This window comes from Candoia aspera, chromosome 1 (assembly GCF_035149785.1).
Source record: "Candoia aspera isolate rCanAsp1 chromosome 1, rCanAsp1.hap2, whole genome shotgun sequence".
Lineage (NCBI taxonomy): Eukaryota > Metazoa > Chordata > Lepidosauria > Squamata > Boidae > Candoia > Candoia aspera.
Genome location: NC_086153.1, coordinates 174601330 through 174620104, shown reverse-complemented (window position 1 = coordinate 174620104; position 18775 = coordinate 174601330). Strand labels below are relative to the sequence as shown.

Genomic DNA, 18775 nt, shown 5'->3' with positions numbered 1-18775 from the left:
CCCCATGTATACCAGCAGCAATGTTGAGATTAGAAGTGGGCCTCCCATCAATTAATATAAGGGCAAAGAAAGTAATAATCTTATATTATAGGAGACTAGTCCTCATGCCCATTACTTATTTGGCAAAACAATGCCTCCATGAACAGTTTAACAGTAATAGATGGATGAATTTGTGTCTAAAACTATTTTCACAATAATCGCTAGATCAGGAACTGTTGAATGACATAAATTATCATACACTATTGAGAGACTATTTTTTAAAGATTTTAGACAAGATAGAGAGCAGGTATGTAAGCTTAAGTTGGCCAAGTGGTATTGATCTTTTAAAGATGGACAAGGAATGTCATATGATTTACGATCTCTTACATCCCATTCCCTGAGACAAGCTTTCACAGAACTTCATTTTCAAACAATGCCAATAGCCTGTCTGGATGGAAGATATAAAGGATTACCAACTACACACTGATTATGCATTTGTAATAATTCACAGGTGGAAGATTTGAACCATTACTTACTATTTTGCAAATTATATCAGGAACCTAGAGCTAGATTCATCATGCTTTTGTTAATCGAACTGAATCATTCTAGTTTAGAAGAAAAAATCTACTTTCTGTTGACTGATGTTGATGAACAAGTAACTAAATAAGTTACATTGTTTGCAATGGCCACAAGGAAGATACGAAAGCAGATGTTGACAAATAGTGCTGTTAATATTAGAGGGGATGTATTTAACTGATATGGGTTGTTGTAATTTTATACGAATTTTGCTAAAACCTACAGCTGCAAATATACATACAATATTGAACTTTGATGATGGGGTGTTCAGTCTTATGAGAGACATTTGCATGACATGCTAAACCATATCGAGGTTAGATTTAGAACGTTGCTGAACCTGCTCCAGCCGTGAGAGGGTTTATGGATTTACAGCTCAGACTGAGTAGGAGGAAGATGACTTTTCGAATTATGTGTGTCATGCTTAACTCTACATTCTGGCTTCCAATCATGGGCAGGTGGCACTTGTGCCACAGTGTCTGCTGCTTCCATCTGGGCTGTATCTCTTACAGATGCTCAGGAATAGTTTAGTATAAAGCGGAGCTAATTCTTCCTCTCTTGTTTGTGTTGTGTCTCCATCCCTGTTTGAAATACAGTCCACCTGTTATTTTAGGGTGGGGTGAGGTTTGGGGAATTTCCTTTTGTTAAAAAGAAAAAAGAGGGGACACCTCCAATCAGCCAGATGGCACAAATGCCAGCCGATTGAGGGAAGAAGCTTGCCTGAGTGTCTGCATTATCCACGAATATCTCGTGCACGGCTAGCCTCAATGGCAAACCTATGTCTATTAGGAATAAGCTCATAACCTGGGATTAACTGAAATAAGGGTTTAAGTGGGAAATGAAATCTTGCTCCATTTTGAGCTTTCTATAGTATTCACCTGTATCTGAATGCCGTTGAATATTAAATTAATATCTGAATGCCACCATTTTGTTTGGTCCTTTTAGCTTCTTTTCAGCTAAATCCATCTATAAGCTTTTGACTTTACATTTATAAGGACTGCTAGGAGAGGGAGAAAAGCATGGTAGGGTCTCAAATAATTTTCTCTGAATTTGGGGGGCAGGCATTAGGGATTCATTTTATATTTGCTGATAAAAATCCAAACACTGTTGAAAACCAAAGAAGGTACAAGTGAGGGCCAAGAGTCTTGTGGAAAAGTCAGTGCCTCTAAAGATAAGCTGTTTTTTGGGAAACACTTGCTTTCCTGCTGAGTTTAACCTTTTTTGTAATATTTGACACTCCTGTCTGCCTGCCTGCCTTGCTTCCCTTGATTGCCATCTTCTTTTATTCCACCCTTTTTCTGTCACCCCATTCCCATCTTCTCTTTCACCTCCTTTTCCTTTTTAATATTACTGCTGGGAGTCTTTGTGTGTATTACATTTCTGCATGTGAGAATGGTTTAAGTGAGAGAGAAAAGATTGGTATACATGCAAATAAAGATCAATGTTATCAGTCAAATTCCTTATTTTACAGGCAATTTATTTTTAATTAGCAGTTACTGATACTTTATGGGTGGTTTGTGTTGTTGTTGTTTGGTCCTGATCCTGGTCTTTTTTGGAGTGGCTTCTGGCAAATCCATTTACATATACACCCAAGTGTAACTCCTGCACAAACTGATTGGGGTGGGAAATTTCTCCTGAATCAGTTTCACCTGAAGTTGGCAACTCTAGGTTGACAAGGGAGGGAAGGTAGGCATTACATAGGATTATTCTCTTTTTTTTTTTCAGTCTACTCTTCCTTTTGGGATGGGTCATTTGGGATTTCTTCCTTTTGTTTAAATTCGGCCCTTAATTCAACAGAGAGTGGTGATAGTCCAACTTCCTAAGCTTCCTAAATTGTTAGATCATCTGACTCAGTTCCTGTTTTCGCCCTGCTTTAAAAACTACTTAGATTAATTAATTACTACTTAGATTAATTAAAGATTAATTCTATCTTTAAGAATTTGTTCTAATACTTCTAATTAAAATAATCTGTCTTAAAAGTAAAACTGTTATATAATGTTCAAAATAAGAAAAACAGAATTCCTTTCTCTGAAATGAAAAGTATCCTCCTACTTTAAGGTAGTTTGTGTGTTTTGTTTTGTTTTTTTCATATTCTTGCTTTTGAAGAATATGAAACAAGGTGGGTTATTCTTTATTACAACTTACTCTCTTTTGTACTATATGTAAGATTATTATCAGTTAAAGGACAGCTGTCTTTGCAAGTTGTTTCCATATTTTAGTTAAATACCCTATTGAGACTAGTGTTCAGGAGAGTTCAACATCTCATACACACACTGTAGAGGCAGGGATATTTTGAATAAAGAGTATATAGAGAATATGAACTGTGATTATATAGAAGTACTCTATGCCAAGTTGGTTCATTTATGAAAAGCAAAGAGCTCACTGTATTAATTAACATGCTCTTGTCTTAGGGAGACTAGTTTTACATGCAGGAAATAAAAAAGTAAAATATAAATCTAGTCCTTGTTTTCTGCAGCTGTATATTTGAGGGAGTGAATCTTAGTCTTGGGGTCTAATAAATTATTTTAAGTTTGTAGTTTCCTTGAATTCCATGAAGCCTTGGAGATATTCTGCATTGTCTTTTCAACCCTGAGCATTGCTGCATGCTAATACACTTTAAATAAATATGTATCTTTTTGATATTTGAGAAAATGAACTTTAATATTGCAGCTGTGGATACTCAGCACAAGCTAAATTCAGATTCATCTTAAAAAGAAAAGGAGTGACTCAGAAATCTAATTTTATTCTGCTAATGTTTACATTGCTTTATTATATTCTTCCCCTCCCACAAAAAAGATGTGGTTCTGAAAATTAATATTAGTGCAGATCACCTTTTAGATTATAGCATGAGACAGTCTACTAGAGTGGGTTCGTTCCTGGGAACCTTTTAGACCTGCAAACTATCTGTTCAGTCTGGTTTGCTCAGCACCTTCTTTTTTGCCCTCTTTAATATTCTACCCTCAGCAGTCTTGGATGGGAGGTTTCATAAAATCCCATTTAATGAGATAACTTGCCCCTGCGGTCAGAATGAACCCAAGAACTTAGTGCAAGTATTTCTTCACTGTCCTTGCCAAGTTTTTATTAGCAGCTATTGCTGTAAGAGGACTCAAAATGTTGTAAACTTGGAATTATGTCTCTAGGAAGACCTTTTATCCTAATTTTATTTTTATTTTATCTATTTTGTTTTGTTTTCTCTTGTTTCCTTCTCTGTTGTTTTCTTCTTATACTTGTAAATTTTAACTGGCAGGTCTATATGGTACTTGCATTGCTCTTACTGTATTTGAACCTGCTTTTATGTGCTGTTTTATATTGTTCTAGCTATATACTTCACTGGTCACTGGTGATAGGTAGGTAGGTAGGTAGGTAGGTAGAGCAGAAACAGATGCTTGTTTAATTTTCAAAGAAAATTACATCATTTAAAAACAGAAGCAACATACTTCAAGAAGGCCTGTGCCTTTATTCTCTAGATTGAGAACATCAAGGCCATAATCTAAAATTGCATGTGCTTATGACCTGGGTAAGCCAGAACTACTGCATGGCTGAATCACTACAAATAATCCTATATTATTATGAGAGTGAAATACTTTCATTATTTAATTCCTAATATTACCTTCAGAATGATGTTCTCTATCTTGCACTCCTATATATTTTGCTTCATATCTGGGAAGAGTTAATTCCTTCTGTTCACTAAATATTCCTGACTTAGCAGCACTCGATACTGTGGTTTAGACAAAATAAAGTGTTGGATGAGATCCCAGTTTTAATAGTTCCAATTTATTATAACCATTGAACCCTGATCAGATCACAGCTTGGATGAGGTCCCAGTTTTTTAAATGCCCCAATTTACTCCTGTCTCAGAACTCTGATAAGAATACATATTTGATTGAGACACTGGCATTTTTTAATCCAGTTAATTACTTTTAGATACTTATTAGATCATAGCAGGATAGTTATGATATATGCAGTTTAGGTGGGGGGTGCTAGATGGGCTGTCAAGTCAAGGTCGTAGTTCTGTTTTATGCTGACTACATAACCATGTCAGGTGTCTGGTTCCCAAAGAGAAAGCTGTAATAGTGACCAAAAGGATAGGTTATACGCATCAAATTGATTGGCAGTAATTCTCATTCTCTCTGTTATAATGCTGCTGCCATACTTACCAAAACCACTTATCCAAGTTCCTTATTCCAGCTAAATACATAAGTTCCATCATTTGTAAAACTACCACAACTTCAAATACTGCTTAGTCAAAAATTTACATCTAAGAAATTCTTCTTGTATTTAAACCATATTTGAGCTGATGTATTTAATTGCAGACTTCTGACTTTTCATCCCTTACTTGTCCCACCGGACAACTTTTAAAAGTAAATGATGATTTATAGTAATTATAAAATGGAAAACAATAGGGCATCAGTCAAGAGCTCTAAATCACTCAGTTTTTTGGCATCCTTTTCCAAGCCAAAAAGGGCTTTGCAAAAGAGGGAGGGAGACCATGTTGTGAATGTAACTGATAATAAACCTTTTGTACTATTATAATGTGGGCAATTGTACTTTTAAATTTCTGGGTTTTTTTCCAAAATTTCTCAACCGTCATAGGGTCAGTTCACTACGAACTATCTTTATTATGTACTTTAGATGGTGATGGAAATATTTTTACCTAGTCAATTACCTGTGGGGGGGAGTGCTCAGGTAACAGGGTAAGGTCCAGCAGAGTGGGTGTACCCCAGGCCCCATCAAAACATAACGAATATCAGTTTGCAGGATCTGGAAAGCACACCAACTCTGTTGCAATTCCTGTCCTCTGGAATGATCGCCCCTCAGAGATTGCTATGGCTCCCACCCTTAAGTTGTTCAGGAAATCATTGAAGACCTGGTTGTTTTCACAGGCCTTGGGAACAGGGTGATTGTGGTCCCCCTTTTGTTTTGTTTTTGTTTTAATATTTTTGCTCTTCCAGTTGGTTGTGTGTGTGTGTGTATAAAAATCGTAAGCCGCCCAGAATTGTTTAGGACTTGGGCAGCCTCTAAAATAAATAAATAAATGCATATGGGTTTTTAAATTAAAAATGAATGTGATAATTTACCTTGCTCATCAATCCTTTGACAATACTCAGGAATGTTGCTGTCCTGATTATTTTTGGAACAGCATCATTCCACCAGTTTGCTGAGAGAACTATAACCTTGCTCTGGCTTGCTCTATCTGACTTCTTAGCCGTATGCAGCATATATTTCCTCCTTCAGGCTTCCATTAATACGTGCCAATGAACTTTATTAAAATGTTTTTCATAAAATTGTGAAAATTGAATGCTTTGTTTCCTTCACATTGTGAAAATAGCTAGCTATATGCTAAGTGATGTTAGTAGTTAGTCCTGAATTGCTTGGTGAGTCCTCGAAAGAAAGATGTCAGCTACAGAGCTTACCTTGTTGCATCAGGACTGACAGATGTATGTAAAGACTGTATTATACAGTATTTATTTATTGCTGAATAAACTTTAATATTAGAAAAGTATTAAGTTTCAAAGAAAGAATAAAAATTATAATAAAAAGAAAAAACTATAAAGGTCATGTTATTATGAGAGAGAGAGAGATGATTATATTATGATTATGATATTATGAGTCAGGGCACCACAGTACCCTCTAGGTCTCAGCATAACTTCACTTTCCTGCTAGGGCTTACTCAGTAGATATCAGTATCTTGATCTCTCTTTCTAGGTTTCTGCATGTCAGCCTGTCTGTTTCCTTCTCAGTTCTTGATCTTGTTTCTTTAACCATTACCGCTTCTTATTTCTAATGGTCCAATACATTTGTCTTCCAGTCACCCTTAAACTCCTTCACAGGAGTCCTATCTATGACTGACTTGAAGATAAAGTAAACTGTTCTGGATTATGTACATACATACATACATACTGTCATGGGAAAAAGTAAGTACACCTTCTTTGAATTCTATGGTTTTCCATATCAGGACATAATAAAAATCATCCGGTCCTTAGCAGGTCTTAAAATTTGGTAAAGACAATCTCAGATGAACAGCAAAAATAAAGCCAAAATGGAGAAGCCATGTGTGAAAAGGTAAGTACACCCTATGATTCAATAGCTTGTAGAATCACCTTTAGCAGCAACAACTTGAAGTAATTGTTTTCCGTATGACTTTATCAGTCTCTCACATCGTTGTGGCGGAATTTGGGCCCACTCTTCTTTTCAACATTGCTTCAGTTCATTGCGGGCATTTGTTTATGCACAGCTCTTTTAGGGTCCCATCACAGCATTTCAATCGGGTTGAGGTCTGGACTTTGCGCCACTGCAACACCTTGATTCTTTTCTTTTTTAGCCATTCCACTGTAGATTTGCTGGTGTGCTTGGGATCATTATCCTGTTGCATGACCCAATTTCAGCCAAGCTTTAGCTGTTGTGCAGATGGCCTCACATTTGACTCCAGAATACTTTCGTATACAGAGGAGTTCATGGTCGACTCAATGTGTGCAAGGTGCCCAGGTCCTGTGGCTGCAAAACAAGCCCAAATCATCACCCCTCCACCACCATGCTTGACAGTTGGTATGGGATGTTTGTGCTGATATGCTGTGTTTGGTTTTCGCCAAATGTGGTGCTGTGCATTATGGCTAAGCATCTCCACTTTGGTCTCGTCTGTCCAAAGGACATTGTTCCAGAAGTCTTGCAATTTGTTCAGATGCAACTTTGCAAACCGAAGCCATGCTGCCATGTTCTTTTTAGAGAGAAGAGCCTTTCTCCTGGCAACCCTTCCAAACGAACCATACCTGTACAGTCTTTTTCTAATTGTACTGTCATGAACTTTAACATTTAGCATGCCCACTGAGGCCTGCAGTGTCTGAGATGTAACTCCTGGATTTTTTGCAATTTCTCTGAGCATTGCACGGTCTGACCTTGGGGTGAATTTGCTGGGACATCCACTCCTGGGAAGATTGGCAACTGTCTTGAATGTTTTCCACTTGTGAATAAGTGTCCTCAGTGTAGAATGATGGACTTTATATTGTTTGGAAATGGCCTTAAAACCCTTCCCAGATGATGGGCAGCAACAATTGCTTCTCTAAGATCATTGCTGATGTCTTTACTCTTTGGCATTGTGTTAACAACACCTGAACGCTCAAGACCAGCACACCCCTAAAACTTCGGCTTTTATAGAGGTGGTCACACTTGCTGATGATCAGTTAATCAAGGGCATTTGATTAGTAGCACCTGGCTGCTACTTAGCCTCTTAATACCTATGGAAGCAGTAAGGGTGTATTTACTTTTTCACACATGGCTTCTCCATTTTGGCTTTATTTTTGTAAAATAAATAATGACACGGTGTAATATGTCATGTGTTGTTCTTCATCTGAGGTTGTCTTTACCTAATTTTAAGACCTGCTAAGGACGAGATGATTTTTGTTATGTCCTGATCCGTAAAACCATAAAATTCAAAGAGGGTGTACTTACTTTTTCCCATGACTGTACATATATATCTCCAATCCCTTGTAGCACGAAGTACTCACACACGCACACACACCCCTAGCTAAATATTGGGATTGGTTCCATATTTGGAATTGGTCCCGTATTTCTGTCCAGCCTTCATCTTACACTTCCTGTTCATAGACTGATCTTTAGGTACTACTGTTCCATTGCAGTAGTAATTCAGACACCCACATTACACATTAAAAGTTGGTAACATCCTGCCATACGTTGGTTTGCTTATAAATCTGGGTTAAAGTTGCAGGATTCAGTTTACAGTTTTGGTTTAGATTTGTTGGTTTAAATATCCATCTGCTGACTTTTCCAGTTTCTAATCACATATTATTACCATACTTATACAGGCCTATAACAATGAGATGTCGTATATTTCACTAATAAATTAATGAAAGAAGATGACCTTGACAGAGATAAGCCATATCGGTTCCCAGGAAGCGCGACTCATACCCAAAACAGTCTGATGAGGGGAGGAGGAAACAACTCAGACAGACACCTCCTTAGTTTCAGAGGAGTATTAGAGGGAGGGGAGGGAGTAAAGTATAGACAGATTTGCAAGATTTGGTTACTACAGCCAATATAATAAAGTAGTTTTAACCTTCCTTTGGAATTACTATCTTGGTCTGGTATACCCAGTGGGGCTGACAGGTACAAACAAAACTAAGATACACTTATTAGAATCCTCTCAGAACAGAACACAAAGATTCTCTTACTCATGAATTTTGGTTATTGTTTAATAAACATAACGAGTGCTTTTTCCAAGCTTGAAGCATTCCAAGCTTGAAATTTATGCTCGCCTCAAACTCAAAATGGGGTGATTTTAAGCCCAGAATACTTCCAGAATGATCAAAGCACTGTTGGAAGGTCAGAACAACCTGTTTCAAACATAAAACAATTATTTCATGCTTGAAACAAGGTGTTTTGAGTTTGAAGCACTTTGAATTCAAAACTTGCATGCGCCTCTACAGGCAAGCCTAGGCATATGGACCTTTAATAAAAGAACATTCACCTTTGGCAAGGGAGAGTAAGACCCCTCACTTCATTCCATCTGGTCTGTCACACTTGCCATCTTTTATCTTTATCTTTTATGTTTCATTGACTTTATTGTAATTTCTTTGATTGTTGTGAGCTGCCCAGAGTGTTGGCAGTCAGACAGCATGTAAGTTATTAATAATAATTATATACTCAAACTATCACTTTGTTTTATGTTGTAGACAAAGCTGATTAAATTGGAATTTCTTATGGAAACATGTAAGGAACAGATGACAAATATTTTAAAGATCTATGTGTAAAGGGTCTGGAAAACCTGAGTGAGCCCAGACTCTTTAATACATACAAATAGAAGAACTCTCACCCCTGCTTTGTTGATTGTATTTAAAGCAGTCACATATATTACATATACTGGAGAGCTTCTTCAGAGGTCAGCTAACGTATATGGAACTCTCTTTAGTTGCATGATGATCTAACTTTGGGTTGCTAGGTAATATTACCTATTGGGATCTTGACAAGATACAGAATTTTTAAACTGGAAGTAGTAATACCCCTCTAGGTAAGAGCCCCCATATACCAGAAAAATTGAAAGCTGCTGTCTGACATCTCACAGATTTTTTCCAGTGTAGTTTTGTAATCAGTTTTGTAATCAGGCACAGGCGTACAGTTGCACTGAATGATGGCTGCTGTGGTCCATATCTTACATTTTCTCTAATTTTTTTCCCCTGTAATCATGCTGATGAATGGCATGTTATTTATTGATAGAGCTCTATGCGTTTTATCTGACAAATCTCACCAAATCTAATCACTACTTTTGCTGTTGAAAAACTTACTATTTGTTTTTGAAGTAGCAGGCTTTTGTAATTAGAGTAACATGTCCCTATACTATATGTAGCAGCCGGATTCAAATATTTTACATCTTATTCTAAGATCTTGTGCTCCCTGTGCTCTAAGGGGGTCAAAAGAAAGAGGAAGCTGGGAAATACACTGAATGGGGAAACAATGCATGAACAATTCATTGCTTCCCATCCAGTTGCTGTGACCAAGCACAGAAAGCAGCTTCTTTCAAATTGTTAAAACAGCTGTATCTTTTTCTACACTCATCCAGCTACTTCATTAAGTTGCTTTTGGCTGTTCCCACATGCACGTGCGTGAACAGCCACTTTATTTCCCCATGCAGCCCCTTCATCCAGGAGCAGTTTATGAAGCAATTTATTCTGTTTTAGTAAATAAATAAATGCAGGCATGCCAGCCTGGAAAAATCTGCCAGAGTTTTAATAATATGAAGAGGGGAGATGGTTTATGCATCTTTTTCAAAAGAATTGCACAACTCTGACATGTGTCTTAGAAAGAAGCAAACTTTTCCCTTCCTTTATGATGTATTTATTTGCTGCTTGTTTTTGACTTCAGATTCAAATACAGGTAGTCCTCGGATAGTAACTGCCCAGTTTAGTAACCGTTTGAAGTTATGATGGCACTGAAAAAGTAACTTTATGACTGGTCCTTGTGCTTACAACTGTTGCAGAGTCCCTGTGGTCACATGATCGAGATTTGGGCGCTTCGCAGCCTTCATACGTTTTATGACTGTCACAGTGTCCCACAGTCACATGATTGCCATTTGTGAGCTTCACAGCCGGCTTCCCACAAGCAAAGCCAGCAGTAAAATCACAAGTCACAGTCATGTGATGTCTCACTTAATGACCATGGGTGATTCATTTAATGACCACAGAGGAACTGTCATCATAAGTCTGGCACGGTCATGCTTGGTGACAGAGTTGCCAGTCTCAATTGTGGTTGTTAAGTGAGGACTACCTGTAATTTCTTCCTGATACATTCTTAGCAGCAATAAATAAATCCTTACAATGGGACACAATGATATCATTTTAAAGAAATTAACCTGGGCTCCTAGGCCATCTCATTTTGAAGGCTGCTAAGCTTCTACATTGATAAAATAAAAGGTCAACAATGTTTTGTAAAATAAAATTAGGAAAGTGATCCTTAAACCAGCAAAGAAAACATGACAGCAATAATACAGTAAAATCGACAAAATGTATACAAGATGGTTCAAGTATTGTTGACTACCAAATGAAAGTGTGAACTGAGTAAAAAAGAGAACACTGATGAAAGTGTATAGATTTTTTCCAGAGAGAGGTGAGAAACAAGAAAAACTAATGCAATTATAATAGCCCTGTCAAAGAGTTGAAACATTGATCATGGAGAAATTCACATAACCTAGTATTGGCTAACCAACTATAACATAACATTGTGTTTTTTAGCAAGTATGGCTAGAACTGAGGAAGCAATTGTAGGTTGCATTTATATAAGAGAAAATGAAGACTTCACATTTTTCCCCACTCTAAATACAAGAGAAAATTGTGGTGTCCCAATTCTTACTTTTGTTTTATACGAAGTACCAGAATTCACAGCAAGACTATCACACTTGAAGGAAAATTATGATCGAGATGGATTAAGCCATTGTGCTAATGAGCTTCTCCTTGGCCCAAGTTTTACGCATTTCTATAATTTTGGAAGAAAATAAAACTAATCATAGTATTTTTAAGCAGCCTCCTCAAGGCTTTCCTGGTAGAACTGTGTTGGCCAGCTACAGCATTACTATCCAGATTTTTGTATTCATTTCTACCTCTACCTATTTCTTTCTTTCACAGTAATGTAAAAATAGTGCAGTAAAACTGATGGAGGAATTTCCACTTGGTAAAATGTAACACTGGTAGTACTAGTGTTTATGGAAACCAAATGAACAGCTCTCCTTGGACCTTGGGCAGCCAGATATCGTTACAACCGCTTCTTTGTATCTTTGCAAAACTCTAGCATCAGAAAAATTGAAGTAACCCTCTGAAACAGGGGTTAATAAACAGGCTAATATAGTTTTTGAAGCCAAATTAAGAGCTTTCATCTTTATTTATAAATACAACTCTCCCATGAAATCGAATGAAATATTTATCTTTCTGTGCTATACCATGTGTGAGAGAGAGGAAGAATGAGAGTGTAATCAGTCCAGTTACTTCACACACATTCTTCAACTGTTCTCCCTTTTTTTATTGGTGCATTGATTTGCCCACAGAAATCCATTTCAGTTGTTACAGTGCAAGAACACTCTGACAAGAATTTTGTTATTGCTGCTGACAAATTTCTAGGTTTTAACTTTCCACATATGTAACCACGTACTTGTTCCAGGAGAACCCTAAACAAGCAAGCAGGGCTTCCTCTTTTCTCTTTGCTGTACGATCTTTCTTTCATCTTTCTTTAAAGATTCTTTGGAGAATTAAGCCTTTTTCTCATCAGTTCCCTAATTATGTGCTGAGATTATTGCATTGTAGAAGTAAAAGGAAATGGTTCTTTATAGTTATCTGTTGTAACATCAAACCCTTTACTCAATTCTGTTGGCTATTTGCTTTCAGTTCCTGGTTCTTTCCAGGGATTCCTTTCGTTTGAAGAGTATCTCCTTTTCTATCCTGGAATCTATTCTTGTGTCTGAATGACAACAATAAGCATGTTGCTTATTTATCATTAAAGACTGAAGATGGCCATGAGTGTCCTTCTCAACTCAAAACCATAACCTAATCCTTTCATAACCAGTGTAGGCTTTCATGGCCAGTATCTGTTGGGCAGTGTTGGGCTTCAGCGTTTAGTTGCCATGGTCTAGACAACAGATATCCTGACGTTTTGGTGGCAACTGTGGATGATCCTCATTGGTCACTTTGGTGGTGTTGATTCATGATTGGTCCTTTGTTCATGCCAGCTTCTGATTGGTCATTTTTGGAGTGCTGATTCCTGATTGGTTCTTTGTTTGTGTTGGGTTCTGGTTGGTTAGTCTGAGCAGCTGAGTCCTGATTGGGTCCTTGTCCATGGAAATGTCTGATTTGTCCATTTTGGGAAGCTGATTCCTGGTTGGTCCTGCTTTTGGGCAGGATCTTGGTGTGGCGCAGAGCCACATTCCTGGTTATCTGCCCTGAAGAAACTTGTCTGGAGACCAAAATTGTGAATGCTAATACTATTTTTATTATAAGGTTACAGTTACAGAATCTTGCAAGTCTGAATGCACCTCAGGGAGTGCATTTATGTTCCACCATGCCTTTATGTTCAAGAGAACTAGGGTGGGTCAAGCCTGAGATGCTTTGTCAAATTACATTTCCCGCTTTGGACTCAGACTTCTCTAGTCTGACCATTGTCTTGGTTGCAATTCTTCTTCCTGTTCTTCAAGGTTATTCTCACATCCCATTATAGTTGGTTTCTGAAAAAAGGGGCCTGTGTGGCTGTCTAACATAGGGAGAAAGCACTGTCCATCCCTATGTATGACAAAGCTAGACTTAGCTGTGGGTCAGAGAAGACCGTATGTGAGCCAGCTTAGAAAATATCGGTGCTTATAATACATGTTGTATAATTATTCAGTTGAAGTCACATTAAGAATTCATATGTAATCCATATGCAGACATATGATACAGACAACTACCTAGATGCCAGTGATTCCTGCCCTGGTCAGTGGTGCTGTGATCTCCTTAGTCATCTCCCCAAGAGTTCTGCAGCTTTAAGTAACATCAAGGCAGGAACAGATTAGCGCCTACCCCAAAATTCATGACAACATATGAACCTGCCTTCCCTTCCCTAGGTCTTCTGGCTTATGAAAGGGAGGTTTAAATCTGTGTATGTCTCATATTCCAAGAGGTGGCCATTTTCACAACTGTAACTGACTGCAAGTTTTCCACCATGTCATTGTCCACCCAACAGAGCACTGGAGTCAGCAAGGGATTCCTGTACCCACTCTATGAGTGCCTTATCATGATGTGTAGGTTGCAGTTGTAAATACCTGTTAGTTTATATTTACACTTTCATTTTAGATATACTAAAGCTCACAAGATCTGAAGAAGCCTTCTGATTTCAGACTACTTTTAATAAAATACCCCTCCATAAACAGTATGCAAGTGTTCTTTAAACTTGGTTATCTGACCTTAATTCCTTCTCATGACTGTTCAAATTCCTGGAGCATCTTTTCCGTTCTAGGCATTTTCTCTGTCCTCTACTAAATCCATTTTTGTCTCATATTTCATTCACCCCCTACTCCATGGTTCTTAATTTTTTCCTGCTACAAAAGGAGATGGTTTAACATTGTTATTCTTTTACCATTTTTATGCATCCTCTATAGCTGTTTGTTTCCAGGAACATTTTCTTGAGCTACAGAATTTAATAATGGTGGGTAAATCCTGACTTTTTAATTGGCAGCTTTCCTGTGCCTTAATCCTTCTCTTGCTTTTCATTCTCTGCTCCCTGTACACCAGGCTCATCTTGCTGCTGTGATCTTTTCTGCTGCTTTAATTACGGAGTGAGGCAGCTGAACATTTAAGTTTCTTATTATTAATAGTGCCTTGTTTAAAGTTCTCAGTCATAAAGTAAATGATGAATCATCTGAATTTGACTAGGTGTGAAATTATACCTGGATGTCTTCTTACCTCTCCTATTCCCAACAGATTACACAATAGCATTGATTAGCAGCAACGTTTGTAATACCACTTAAAGATTCATCATAGTGGAATACTGCTAGTAATAGTATTTAATTCACTTATGTGTACCAATTCATCTCTGCCAGGCTTCTGCTCGTTTCTTCACTGTATTACTCTCTCTCTAATCTCCACATAACAAGATATGATGTCCCCAATTTAAGTGTTGGGAAAAAATGTAGAAAACCCTGGTAAATTGCTTTGGGTCTTTGACTTTACTCCACTAATTTCCATTTGCATTTGCGTCTCACATTGCTACACTTCTCACAAATGAATTTAATATTTGCTTCAAATTTAATATAGGTGATTCATTAAGTTGGGAGGAAGATATGATAAGAGTGGCATTGGTAATATTGGCTAATTCAGATTCAAAAGAGAAAAACATATTTTAGGATACACACACACACTGTATATATATTAAAAGGGACATTAGATTTGCCTTTAATTCTCAATGGAACTTATATTTGTGCAGTGATGATGTATATATAGGCATTTCAGCCAAGTCTCTGAAAATACTTGGAAGGGGACTAGATATTTATTGTTGTGAATTAAGGTGGATCTGTGATTACTTTGCCTGCATAACCTGTGCTGTTACAGGTAGTCCTCATTTAGCAACTGCCTCATTTAGTGACCTTTCACAGTTACAGTGGTGATGAAAAAGTAACTTTGCAACCAATTCTCACATTCACAACCTTCACAGGTCTGTAAAGCAAAGGAAAGCTGAAGTAAGATCATAAGCACAATTGTGTTTCACTTAGCAGTCGCTTCACTTAATGGGACCGAGTTGCCAGTCCCAATTGTGGTCACTAAACAAAGACTATCTTTATATTCTGACAGTGTGATTTTAAAAGTGAAATGATTGTCACTGGCATTTGGCTTGCATATTAAATTGATCTAATCAAACTTCAGTGAATTAGGCTTCCTGTTTTATGTTGGCAGTATGTACTGACATTAGTTGTTGTGTCTCCCAGAATTGGTGCAAAACATCAGGAACTACGTCAGAAGCAGATCAGGGGACTTGCTGAGTATTCCACAGTTCCTATGGGACCCCCACCTGATCTTGATGATGATGAGACAGACCCAAATTATGCACGAGTGAATCACTTCAGAGAAATATATCCAGTTATCAGCTCCTACCAGCTTTCTTCTCCACCTGTTTCTGAAGCTTCTGGTGGGTGCAAAAATCCTGCAGCACCTCTGGACAGGGACCACTTAGAAGGATTATATGCAAGGATAAACAAGCCATCCCATCAGCATGCTCCTGTTGAGAGGTAATGCTCATGTCATGGGGAAAAAACCTAATGCATCCCTTTTGGGGAAAATGGGCGGTGATAGAAATTTGAAAAATAAATAAATAAATAATGCATGTGTGAATGTTTTTAAACGTAACAACCATATTATATTAAATTAACATGGCAACTATGTTATATTTTGAAAAATGAGTTTTTTCTCAGGGTTTTCAATGGTGCACTTCTGTAGTTTTACAACTGCGAATTGTGATATTATGTGAGCACAATGAAGACCTTGGAATGGTTGGGAAATAAATCAGTGGATGTGTTTTTGAAGAAGCAAAGAAGCATTCTGTACATCTTTTTAATGAGCAGAATGCTTCACATACTGGCCATTTTCACAGTATAGTAAGCTTTCCACACACCTTGGAATGTGTTTTCTTCCTTCTTTCCCTCAACAGTCTCACAATTGAAGAAAAGCTGAGGTTACCTTTGAAACGTATACCTTTTACAGTACCAGCATTTTGATTAAGTCGGGAGCTTCTGCTGAGCTTCTACAGCCCATGGCATCACTCTGTTTTCTGTGAGAGGGATTTCTTACCTTGCCCTTTTACCTGTGCAAAGTTGCAGGATTCTATTACTGTCTCAGCCAGGTATAGCATTCACCATCAATCTTCTCTTTTCCCCTAGTGTCGTCTTCTAATATCCTACTGATTATTTATGACTCGTTAACAGTCAATGGCACTTTAGTCTCCACCTCCCAAACACATGCATACCCACAGAGAGAGAAAACAGTCCAAATGCAGGTTTAGCAATATGCAACCAAGCGCCCAAGTGCTTCAGAAGGCTTTCTGATGCAGATTTGGCCCCATGCTGCTATGATCATAGTTTTTGTAGTTTTTCAGCACGGGGTTAATGCTGTACAGCCACTGAGCTTCCATGTCATGGAACTTCAGTAGATATACAACATACTCATATTATCTAATTCTGAAGTCATTTGCTTTTTTTTTTAAAGAAAGGGGGGTCCCCTTGCTTACGATCTATAATTTTACTCAAAGGGGCTGAATGTTCTTAAATGATCAAGAATTTATATTTGCTTAAAAGGAAACAAAATAAATTTGCATCATTAGTAGATCCATTACTCAAAGTCATTATGAAATTGAAATTATTATCAAAAGGCTCTTCTTTCACAAACTGACTTAATTGACCTGCCTCAAATTAAATTTCAGTGCAGATTGAGTAAGTAGTTTTCTTTCTGTGCTCTGAAGTTCTATACTTGGGGAAGGGTTGCTTGTACAGTATTTTACTATGTATGCTTACAGTTTACATTTTCCATATTCTGTGATATTATATGCTTTCAATTAAGCCAGAGGAAGATCTGAGAATAATGGCATATTTATGCAGATTGCAAAACATGGCTTCATAAAACAGATTACTTTTCAGGGTCTTTTGAATAATAAGCAGGGAGAAAGGAGCCATTTTTAATCCTTAATGTCAAATTTCTAGGATGATAGCATTATTATTATATGACTGAAAGAAAGCATGCATCCCTAGTCACAGTCATGGAACCATAACGATGAGATTCTGAAATCTGGCACTGGAGATTACAAAAACTGTCTTTCATGTGGCTTCCTATGTTTAAACAAGACATTTTTGAGGCACTCTTTGAAAGTGCAAACAAGACAGATGGCTGGAGGTAACTGAAGAGTGAGGAAGAGGTCACTACTGAGATGTGTGGAATTGTTTGGGGGGGGGGAAGCATGCTTTGTTTATCTCAATTTTTGGAAGAAGAGAACTGTATTGAATTGGGATTTGTTTTGGGAGAGGCAACTTCAACATTTCTTTATATCCAACTTTGTTTATTTCAGTCACTGCAAAGTTTTAAATGTTTTAGCTCTCTGAGTGTCTATTGTTCATATTGTATACTTAAGCTTTAATCAATTAGGCTATATATTACATAAGTAATGTAATATAATTGATTATGAAAGGTGGCAAAGATAACTGGCTTAACTTCATGGTCCTCCCTCATCTGAGAAAACTGGATAATAATAAAAGCATATTAATCCCATGATGCCTTTGGTAAAGTATTTTAACCCACGGATTTACCTTTACTGTAATGTTAGTCCAATATGGTTTTTGTATTTGGAGTTTTATTATCATTTGTTACCTTTTTCCAACTGTTTAAAATGCAAGGGTTTTTGAAAATGCTGTGGGTGAGCTTTTATTGAGTTTTCATTCTGTTTGGGGGTTTCTGCCATTTTTCTATTTTGTGAGCTGCCCAACATTGTGGTTACAATATGAGCAGCTGTGTAAGCCTTTTTAATTTATATCTACGTGTGTGTGTGTGTGTGTGTGTGTGTGTACACACACACACACACACACACTTACCTACACAGTAAGCAAGACCAGGTAGATGTCTGTGTCCATTGGCTTGAGATTCTTTCACAGAGCTTAAATCAGTCATGTTAAAGTTCCTTTTTCAGACCTAAGCATCCTGGTAAAGTTTTATGTTTTTTTGTAAAATGACTGGTTGGAAAGGACTGTTCATTTATGAAGTGGTTGCTACAATTGATATGGAGGAGTTAAAAAGCATCCCTTTTACAGAAAGTGAGGCTTCTCAAGCTAAAAGAGAAAATGGAGTGTGAGCAACACTCAGAAGACATTTGATTACATCATTCTCTCTCTTGTTCCTGATCCTCTGTGCAAACACTTTCTCGAGCATAACCCCACCATATAAGATCCATTTACTCCATTCATATATCTTCTGTAAGGACCACCTCTTTCAAAATCATTCTGTCTCTCACACACAGGCTTAAATATGGTGACTCTGTTATCATAACATTGGGGTGTGGGTGACAGGTCATAATTTCATAGGCTGATGTCTTTCTAGCATAATATTTTATTGCATATTCATACTACTTTTTTATTACAGCCCCAAATTTTTAAAAGCTAGATACTTATACACTATTGTTTGCTATGTTAGAATCCTGATCTTCTAAGAAAACTGCTTGTAGTAGC

General features: G+C 37.4%; 1 protein-coding gene across 1 annotated transcript in view; it reads left to right on the top strand.

Annotated features, from left to right (window-relative positions):
• The window catches only part of PARD3B (par-3 family cell polarity regulator beta), a 569932-nt gene that overhangs the window by 406071 nt on the left and 145086 nt on the right, over nucleotides 1–18775 (top strand). The window contains exon 20 of the mRNA XM_063317964.1: nucleotides 15500–15799. Within this exon, the coding sequence (XP_063174034.1) occupies nucleotides 15500–15799 (300 nt within the window). The remainder of the gene's footprint in view (nucleotides 1–15499; nucleotides 15800–18775) is intronic.